Source organism: Physcomitrium patens, chromosome 1 (assembly GCF_059467195.1).
Source record: "Physcomitrium patens ecotype Gransden chromosome 1, ASM5946719v1, whole genome shotgun sequence".
Taxonomy (NCBI): domain Eukaryota; kingdom Viridiplantae; phylum Streptophyta; class Bryopsida; order Funariales; family Funariaceae; genus Physcomitrium; species Physcomitrium patens.
In genome coordinates, this window is record NC_143410.1 from 18,496,851 (window position 1) to 18,508,104 (window position 11,254).

General features: G+C 31.9%; 1 protein-coding gene across 1 annotated transcript; it reads right to left on the reverse strand.

Moving 5' to 3' along the window:
* Positions 1 to 791: 791 nt before the first annotated feature.
* LOC112291602 (uncharacterized) lies at positions 792 to 3,200 on the reverse strand. The gene is made up of 2 exons (XM_024539250.3): positions 3,149 to 3,200; positions 792 to 2,446 (listed from the first exon to the last, which is right to left on the reverse strand). Exon 2 carries the CDS (start codon positions 2,383 to 2,385, stop codon positions 1,414 to 1,416), a length of 972 nt encoding a protein of 323 aa, XP_024395018.1. The 5' UTR covers positions 2,386 to 2,446; positions 3,149 to 3,200; the 3' UTR covers positions 792 to 1,413.
* Between the last annotated feature and the right edge of the window lie 8,054 nt (positions 3,201 to 11,254).

The window sequence follows — 11,254 nt, forward strand, 5'->3', positions numbered from 1 at the left end:
AGAAGCTTCACTCAGCAGCAAAGACTTGTCCATCTTCATCTCCTCCTGACTGTTTTTTTTTTGACTCAGCACTTTCACGTCGTTGCCGGTAATCTACCGACTAGCCACAACCAGAATGCCAAGTCTCCCTGATGGACGTTGAATCCTAAGCACATGGAGAATCGGTTAATCACTTCTGAGTCCCTGTTGCTCCAGGGACAAGTCTCGTCTCGTAGAGGACCCACATCAGATGCGGTGTCTAATTGTTGGACAATTTGAGAGCACAATTTGAAGTTTTATCGAGACCCATGTGCTTTTCCTTGGTCAGCTCCAAGCCTCTTCTGGAACACGGATCGGTGCCTTTTATTACAAGTAATGTTAGTTGGAGGTGTTCGTGATTCAGGTTCACTATTAGACCGAGAAAAGTTGTGACTGTATTTTATCAGTGCAAAATAGTGCGTCACGCCATTGACTTGTAGGAAGGTGATTGTCTTGTGAAAGCGCACTTTCGGTGATTTCAGGAAGGAGAAATCAAGTAATATAAAAAACTGAATTATTCAGGGGAGCGAGGGAGGGATGGACAAAATAATAAATGTTATGTGAGGGAGCGAGTTGCTAGATTCAAAACTAATGAACAGGAAATTGCTCTATTTGGTTGCAGTGTTTCTGTTATAATTTGATCCCTTTCATACCTATTAAAGCACACGTGACTGAAATTCCCATCTCCTCAAAGCTTTTGATCAACCATTGCATACTCATAGACCGAAGCTCTGTCGCAAACGTGGCACGTGAAAATAACGCACTCTAAGGGATTGACACCCAAAGCTGATCACCGTTACAACATGGAGTTCAAGTCGAATAAAGTACACAAACGAGGAGGCTTAAGCAAACTCATGAAGGAGACAAATTCTTGATAAATTGAGAACGATAGATAGACTCAAAATCCTAAATCAGCCGACAGTACTGGACAAGTTCTAGCACCCTAGATAAACTGTGAGGCTATACACAATGTACACACAAAAATAAACGCCGTTTGGAAGGATCCGTTACATTCTGCCGAGTGTCAAGAGTTAGTGCTACTCAGAGTCGTCGTGTAATTCAAATTATAAGTTCAAAACCTCTGAGAACCGATTCCCACGTGCGGCAGATACTTGGTGTGCATCATCCAAGCGAGAGATCGTGAAGGTGCACTCTCACCGTGTAGAAATAATTGGGTGCTAGAGCAGGACGATTTGGAAGCTGTACGAAGGAACGCAGGCCATGCCTTCGATGCGTGAAAGAATTCTTCAGCCTGGAATGAAGCTGCAGTACCGTGAAGGTCTAGCAAGTCTACTGGCCCACAGATGAAGATAGAGCAGGTTGGGTCTATCGTCACAAATTTGGCTGACGTTCCAAAGAATATTGACCCACACACCAGTATTGATGAGGAATTCGTCACCTCTCAAGGTTGAGTGAGTAGATGGTTTGCAGTTCCATGGAGGTTTGGGAGCCGCCACAAGTGGGTGAGTTTCCGCGCTCTATGTCTTCATCGTCCACGACCTTGAACGGCGATGGAGAGTGGACTTCCGAGTGGTCGTCCCCAACCGCTAAATGTTGGTAAGTCATGCGGCGTTTCTCGAGAAGAGAGAGAAGGAAGAATAAAGCCCCCGTAAGTACCACCAGTGCTGCGAGGTGCCAGCTAAATTGCAGATTCGCTAATGCTTTCGCCTGATGAAGAGCATCATGGGTTGAACATTCCACAGTGGCGTGGTCCGGCGTGTGCACCATAGCGCAATCCTTCGGCAGTAACGATGGCGTCCACAGTACAAAACCCATCTGAATGAACCAGGTCCCTTGAAAGACAATCGACATGCTGCGAAAGATGGAGATCGCGGGGAGATTGCGGATTGAAATTTCCACCAAGAGAGTGAGGATTCCAACCATAATGGGCAACTGGAGAAGCAAGTGGAAGTGACCTTCTAGCCCCATGTGGTCGGACGAGTGGAAGTGGAAAAGAAGTAGCTCTTGGCTGAAAGCCACGGCGGCGAGGCCGTGCAACCATCCTTGCGGGACATGAAGGCGCGTCAAGTCCAGGACGAGAGCAGAAGCGGCGTAGATGAACATGAACAGTGAGATTGTGGAGTGCTCGAAGTTGTTGAGGTGGTTCGCAGGGATGGACCAATCGTCCGCCCATGGCTGATGCGCCGCAGGGCAGATGAAAAGCTCTGCTGCGATGGAGAGACAAGATCCGAGCATGATGAAATAAAGTTCAACGTGACGGAGGCGAGGATATTTGAGAGGAAACCAAGTTCGGGTTTTAAAATGCCATGGTGACCGCACGTGAGCCCCAATTGTGTTAAAGAGGTGCCACAACCCGAGCAAGAGGAAGCCTGCTCCAGGCAGGACGTGACCGATGAATGTCCCCATTTTTACAATCCAAAAATCTTCCTCCGGTCAATACCTCCTAACCAACCCGGCTGAAAGTACCCTGCACACATGGAGGAGGATTGTGAGCTCAAAGCAAACTTCATAGTTCCATTCGTGGAATTCTATGATACATGACAACACAGCCACCAAATTTCAGCTGAAGTGCCAGAATCCTCCCTCAACAAGGCGTCTTCTCAATGCAAATCTGTGCAACTGTGTTGGCTGCAGCATCCTATGTCTCATCAACCTTGTGGCACGTTGAATCTCGACAGTCTCGCTAAAAAAACATGACGGTTTGTGTGGATTCTAGTTCTGCTGAATGGAATCAATAGGCGGAGACGTCGAATACTGGTAATCGCTCAGAATACAATTGAGGAAGGAAGTTGGTTCATAAGTGTCGACCAATTGTTTGAGACTATCGAAGAGCTTTGGACTGATCAGTTGAGCCTCAAACTCATCCATGATTTTCCATAATTCATTAACAAGAAGCAGTTATATGTTAAAAGAATTATCATCGTTTGGGTATAGTGCGAGTGTACGAATTATGACTCTCAACAACTGTTCCTTGGCTCGACTAAAAACGACACAAGGCCAACGCGTATCCACAGTATAGATGTATTCGTTGAGAACAAGGTCGGGCTACCTAGCATGTACAAATTGACTCCCGAACATGAACACAATCAAACATCACTGAAGTCTGTCCTGCATCCTCAGTCAAGCAAACAGATAAGTGCACAGCCATGGCGCTGAAGCCATGCAATACCTGCAACTAGATGTGAGTAAGAGCTTTGGTTACGCTCTCAACGATCGCTTCTACACCGCCAAACAACGCAGCACATCTGGGATCGAGAATTTATGTATTCATCCCGGCACTCTACTCTCCGTGGCTCTAGAAAGTATTTTCTAGGTTTCCTTTTTTCTTGCTCGACAAGGCAAACCTTCCCTGCTCCGTGCTGCATCCTTCACCAGAGTCCAGAGCCAGATGAAACATGCACCGAAGGACCAGCTCACATGTCAACCAGCACCAGTTGATTCCTTGGCGATTTACTGCAAATTTACTGCAGCATTGAGAAAATATATGTATATATATATATATATATATATATATTTATATATATGTGCTCACACTACTCCAGTCTTAGATTGTCGTCATCTGAATGGAAACATCTAGAATCGGAATTTTGGACAAATTAACTGAGGAAGTCATAGCACCTCGCACTTACATGTAGCTGACAATATTTAGTAGGTTGCTAGTAGCCTCAAACTTGACAAATTTATGGAATTAATGATCCCCCAAATTCATAGCAACTGTGACTTTCCTAGTCCGTGTGAGTGGGATCAGCACCGGGTCCCATGGCGGTAGGTTTTGCAGCTTCTGCCGAAGCAAAACGTTTCACTCTAGTTGACATGCACTTTTTAACCCAAGAGCTGCTGCATGCGTAGTTATATCGAAGGACATGCCAACTTTATGGTTGCCACAGCCGTGAGATTACAGTGGCTGTGGCAGACAAATGCCATCCATCTGGACCCTGCAGGCGCGATAACATTGCAATGACGTCAGTCTTCACAGGGCGTGGCTTACGTTAATGAATTTTCTGCAGCAAACCACTTCCTGGGTTGGTGGGTCCACTGGGGAACATCTCTCGTGAGTCGCTTGCAGGAACTCTAACGAATCCGCGAGACCCTGGAATTACACTAGGAGATAGTCCATTGCGATGTTTACGCCCAGCCTTGAACATCGTCCACCAGAACATTCCAGAGTTTCTCCTGCACTTTCCTAAACATTTTTCTCATCCACAAATAGTCGATAGGACGCCACAATTGCAGTGCCAGGTCATCCCACGATGCCCACTCTCACCCTGAGAAATTCTCGTCTCGAAATATCCGCCCCAACAGGGTTTCATTCCGAATCCACCTCCACTGTAGTGGAATGCGGCAAGCGTCGCACCCGGGGAAACACCTTCCGCTTCTTGAGATTAGGAGGATCCCTTTTTTTTTATTCGTTCTTAAATTTGGGGTGGCGAGCAACAATTGCAGACTTAATGAAGGTTAAGAAATTGAACTCTCACACAACCATACGGGTAATTTCACACCTGTGCACGACACCGTTTTGGGACACACTAAGAAAAAGAAACTTGGATTTTAAATTCACATGAAACATACAACAAATATTCATCCTCCCTGGGTCCAGTCTGGAGTAATTAGTCCCTGGCCCGCATGGTTTTCCTTTGAGGCGACCATCCATGGAGAGAATCAGCCAAATCTGGCATACGAGCTTATCCAACGGTTCTCACACCCAGCTGAAGCGTACGTACAAAGTCCTACAGCGAATCCAAAGCCCTCAAAAAAGACCGCGGAACTCCAAGACACATTCTCCGAGACTGTAACTGAATAAGGCGTGCACAACATACATGAACTTGTGAGCCTGGGTCCCACGAATCTGCTCAGGCCGGTTCTTTACACTTTGACTGCTCCCAAAATTTTGAGCAATTTGCGTCACCTCCGAGCGATTCGTGAATCAGCGACGCCTTGGCCTTGTCTGGACGGAAAGAACCAGGATCCTGACAGACATGGGGTCCCTCGAAGCACCCAGGCTTCGTGAAGGGGTCTTTCCGCACGCGTGCAGTGAACTTGGCACGGCGACGAGGCTCCGAAGCTTCTTGTCATCTTTCTCTCCACTTTCTTTCCCTCCTTCTTGTCATCCTCAAGAAACACTCTGAGATTGGATGGATGGATGAATATCTGGTTGGAGGTGTGTGATGGGTTGATGGATGGGTGGACGAATGAATGAATGATAGTGATTCGGCAAGTAGTTCGTCAGTGTAGAATTCTGTGATCGTAAAAATAACTAAATGGAATCATTCCTCTTTTTATTGAGTAAATTTATCATTTATTATTTTTAAAAATATAAAAAATAAATATTTTTTTAGATGAATAAATTCTATTTCACACACAACACTTTTGATATTTATTTAGATTGAATTTAATTTTTTAGATATAATCATATTATTTTTTAATATAGAATCTCATAAAAAAGATGGTTTTACAACAGAAATCACAATCTAAATATAATTTCCTCAATTATAAATTATTAAATATTAAAAAAATTTATAATTAGATTACTTAAAACTAAGCAATATTTATGCCAAATCAATTTTTAAAAAATATTTGTAGATGTTTACAAACAAGAGTCATACAAGATCCACATACACAAATTTGGGATTAGAATTTCTATTTTTAATAACATCTTAACTTATTTGATACCTAACAAGAAAATAGACATTGCCACAAAATTTCTAACTCCCTATTAAAATTAAAAAATTAAGAATGTTGTGTTATTAACTTTTGTAGCTTAACAATATTATAAAAATTATGTCTATTTAATAATATTTTAAATTATATTATAATTTGAAAGTACATTTGCAAAAAAATCTATCCATAAAAGTATGTGAGGTGAAAATAGTATTTGATCTATATTATTCTTAAATAAATTTAACAAACAAAATAACATCAGCTTTGAGCTACAATTGGTGCTATGTTTTTATACTTGAAAAATGTATTTAAAAAATGTGTATTTAAATAATTTTTTAAATTCAAATAATTACTTATAAAAAATTATATTTTTATAATATAATCATGAGATCATAATATCATATACATATTATTAGTAAATTAATATACATACTTCAAAAAATACTTATAGTTTTAGTATTATGATCCTTTAAAATATATTAACATTACAATAAAATATTTCTAATATTACTCAGTCTATTAATTTCCTCATCTTATAAATTTGAACTAGTTTTGATATATGAACTTGTTACTCCAATTTTTTTATTTTTTTATTTTTTAAAACATTAGATTGAATCCAACAGTTATGTTTAAAGTAGTTCCTATTTGTTTTCAAAACATTAATTAGAATCACTCTAAGAACTAAAAATATTTGATTGTAAAAATTAATTTTGATATTTTATTATATTCTTATTGCTTATTTAATAGAAGTTTAAAGTTAAATTTTTAAATTCAATTTTTCTAAATTAGGATTATATTTATAATACTTTTAAAATAATTTAGTATTTTTATAGTTGTATTATTTTTTTTTAAAGATTTAAGACACAACTTGAAAATACACATTTTTGTTGATTCATAATTTTATTTAAATATTTATTTAAATATCTATTAAGTCTTATTGCAATATAATTTAATTTGGTAAAGCTTGAAAATTTTTCTCAACATATACAAACTTAACCTATTTTTGTAAGTAAATATATTTTGTAAACTACTATTTCTAAATAATTCAATTAAATAAGTTTACAAAAATAGGTTAAGTTTACTAAAATTAGATTTTAATTTCTAAATAATTCAATTGAATTATTTAGAAATTAAAATCTAATTTTAGTAAAAAAAATACTCTTTGTTTTAATAAATTTTTATATATGCATGGAATAATCAAACTGAAAATTTATTTACTTTTTTAAAAAAAATTAAACAATTTTGTTTTAAAGATCTATCATAATAAATTTTTTGATGTATTACTTAATATCTACTAGAATAAAACTATATCTTTCAAATGATTATATACATCTCTATATCCTCCAATCATATGAAATAATTAATTTAAAATAATTTTATAATATTAATAAATATGAAATAAGTTAATATTACTATAACTCAAAAATAAAATAAAAATGATTACAGGTTTTTTTATGATACTTAAAATTTAAAAATTAACAAAGAATTATATCTATCTATTTATTTATCTATCTATTTAGATACATAACATTGACAAACCAGTGAAGCTTTTGTAGAACTAAGCAGGACCATAGTCTAGTATTGATTCACATTAGCTATAAAGTCCTTTTTCATGAAGTTTTTAAAATTTTAAAGCTTAAAGTATAAGCTTTTTTTGTAAACATATGATGATTCAAACATAGTTTTAGATAATATTTTAAAGACAAAGTATTAGAAAAAAAAAACTTATTTTTAAAATATTGTTCAAAAGCATTTACAATTGTTACATTGCCTTCTAATAGAAAGTTTTGATATTTAAAAAATTTCTATAAATATTTAAGATCTTTTTACCAACTTCTATTATATACCAAGGAAAATAATAATAATAATAATAATAATAATAACACAAATATTAAATTTAAAATAGAAATACAAAACATAACTTTTACAGAAATATCTTAGATAAACAAAAGAAACAATTATTGAGAAGCTTATAAAATAATCTTTACTATATATATATATATATATATATATAGACAAACATTATTTTAAAATGTCTTGTAATACTATTGATACAATTATTATTTTACTGCAACATGTTAAATATTTTTAAGTGGCACATGATAAAAGTAGCAAGAAAATGACTTATGTAATATTCTTTCACAATAAAATACATATGCTTAGACAAATAGATTCTAATAGAATTATGTCGAACTTTTGGGCTATTAATACATCTTAGACATTAAAAAGATTAGTAATATTTTACTTTAAACAACGACAGATAGGAAGCAAAATTATTTATTAATTATTATAATAATACAACAAATATTTTAAAATATAATTTTTTTGACTTTGATTTTCTCAAAATAACTCGTTTTTTCTTATTCTCAAATATGTTTTAATGTTAAGTATTATAAAATCTTTTCTAAGATAATAATATAATATATCATTTAAATATTTTCTATTTTATATTTAAAGAAAATTAGTTTGTTGATAATATTATTAATTATTATTACTTAAAGTTTAAAAACTAATATTTTTATTAAAAATTATCTAATTATCTCTCTAAATTTTATTTATGGATTAAAAGATAAAAAAATTAGAAATCTATACAATTTTTTTTTTTAAAATTATGAAGTTCTTTGTATAATTTTAATTTAATTGATTAATTAAATGTCTTTTTGCTCTTGGTCGTTGTTCGAAACAGTCAAAGGTAAAAAGAATATTATTTTTTATTTTTTATTTTGTTACAATACGTCAAAAAAATTGTTTTCAATTTTTTTTGCAATAAATAAAATTTTGAAGTTCTTTTATTAATCAAAATAACTATACTATTCAATATATATATATATATATATATGTATATTATTTTGAAAACAAAAACATGTACAATGAGAAAATAAACATAATAAAATTGAATTTATTCTTATCACTAAAGAATATATTATAGTTATTTATTAGTATTAGTAAATATCAAATATAACTATTTATTAAACTATACTTGAGATTTTATAATAGAATGATTTATTTAAACTTTAAAGTATAAATCCAAAAGAATTTATTTATGAAGCATTAATAATCCACATGCATAGTATTATTTGGCTTCGTATATTACAACTGTAACTTAACTTTACCACAAAGACACAAAAAATACATGCAGTTACTAAAAAAAAATTGTGCCATTGTTTTTTTAAATTTTAATAGTTTAATACAATAACATTAGAACATATGTTGTTTTATAGCATCATGTCTCCAGATTAAATTCATAAATAAAAAAAATAAAATATATATATATATATACATTCCAAAAGAATTCTTAATTTGGCTTTCTATTTTCTATAATTTCATGAATTTCGTCATTATTACACTATACTTTTACAGTAAATACAGCAAATACTTTGCTAAAAGCTAAAATTATATTGGTTTTACTGTAGATTTGTTTGGTCTCATTTTCAGTCCAATGAATCTAATAATGTGTAACAACGCCACCTTGTCTTTGGTGTTGGAGCCGAGGTGGCTCCACATTCTTCTTCTGGATGCCCCATAACGAAACTAAACTACTCAATACAATACAAAAGAAAAAAGATTATATATATATATATATATATATATCTATATATGACTTTTTGACTTTATTCTGTAGGGATGGACATGAGATGATAACAATGTCCTTAGGATTTTTCTCTTTATTTATTTATTTATTTATTTATTTTTTACTTTTTATTCTACGTGAAATGTAAATAAATCTTCAGCCAAGTCAATTATCAACTTCTGAAAGAGAGATAAGGTTTGATTTTGGGTGTTTTCAACAAAGTTTCAGCTCACGGCATTCATCCAAACAGGGAGCTACATCTAGACGGGCTATTGTAAAGCTACACATGGCTTGGCCTTGCCTATTCATGTATAGCAATGTGGTCCTATTGGCCACATGGTTCCTTTTTTACTTAATAAAATTCAATAAATTATTAGAAATTAGAGGTTATTAATTGGGCATTATTGAATGGAGTTGGTTCCAGTTTTATTGATTGATTATTGAGTTTAGTACTGTCCAAACGAAATGAGATTATTGTATGGTATTATTAATATATAGAAAACTTCATGACTTTGAAATGCAATACATGTTATAAATATAATAAAATAATAAAAAATATTTTACGATTTTTTATTATAAAAAAATAAATCAATACCACAATTTTGCATGCGTTTAAAAAATTTGATTAACTTTGAATTTTATTTACATAATTATAATATTTACATAAATGTAATTGTTTAGAAAGTATTTGGTATTAAAACTATCAAAAATTGTACAATGCTTCTTGCATAATGATATTATATTTAAATATACTAAATTTAATTTTTTATATATATATTTTTATTATGTATCCATGTTTTATAAAAAAAATATTTAAGGATCTTTTACAAAATAAATAAATCTTAATATACTTATAAAGATTTTTATTCTTTAGTTTTGAGTATTTCTATGAAATATCATTTTTTTTAAAGTTACTTACTAGTAAGATTTTATATTTTAAATAAAATATTATTAATATATGAATATTTTTTTATTTCTATAATAATAAAAAATATTTAAAATTTTAATATTTTTTAAAATTTATAAGATTAAAATAATCTTTTACTTAAAAGCACTTTGATATCAATATTTTTATAATCATTATATGGCTTTATAATATTATAAATTTTAATTGGAGAAATAAATAAATATATAAATAAATATACATGTATATAAATATTATTAATGACACCCATAATTTTTGCTATTGCAACCACAACTTGCCACCTATTTAACATTTTTTTTCTTATTTCAATAAAAAAATTTGTAAAATAATTTCAATGCATATTTTAATCCATAAAAAAATGGCTGTTGTAGAAGTAGAATAAAGAAAAAATTGACTAAATTGTCTTAGAATTTAGCCAAATTCTTTATAGAATTGTAGTAGTGGTAGCAAAAAATGTGGTGGCATATAACTATATCTATTTATTAATTAATAGATAGATAGATAGATAGATAGATAGATAGACAAACAAACAAACATATAAATATGTGTATTTATTGAATAAAAATGATTATACTAGATTTTTAAAAATTTGCTACAATTTTACTTTTTTTTTTTTTTTTTTTTTTTTTTTTTGAATGATTGTTAGAATTCTTATAAAAAATTGTTACTAGATTAGTAAAAGCCATATTTCCAATAGTCAAGGTTTTGGTCTATTACTTTAGATAACTAGAACCAAGACTTGTTATTTGTTGTAGAAACTTAGATTTGGTAGACCTAGACATAGAACATATTTAAAGAAGTCATTTCTTTTGAATTACTCTTGCATCATGTAGTTCTATTTTCTTTCAAAGGTACCCACCTAAGATTGCAACAAATATAGATTCTCAAGGAAAAATAAAAGAGATCTTTGTTGTTAATAGACTTTGTTATAGAGTTAATTTTATACCTTTGTTTTTAAATCTGCTTTGTTTATTTATACTTGGTAGTTCTTTTGATTATATTTATTTACTTCAAAATATTAGTTTTTATTTGTATATTTATTTATATTTAAAAATATATAGCAAAAAAAATACTATATATAATGGATTTGATGTTAAACCTGTAGTTGGATTTATTTTTGA

What these genes read in the sequence shown, in the direction of transcription:
- LOC112291602 (XM_024539250.3), bottom strand. Translation starts at nt 2,385, where the DNA reads ATGGGGACATTCATCGGTCACGTCCTGCCTGGAGCAGGCTTCCTCTTG.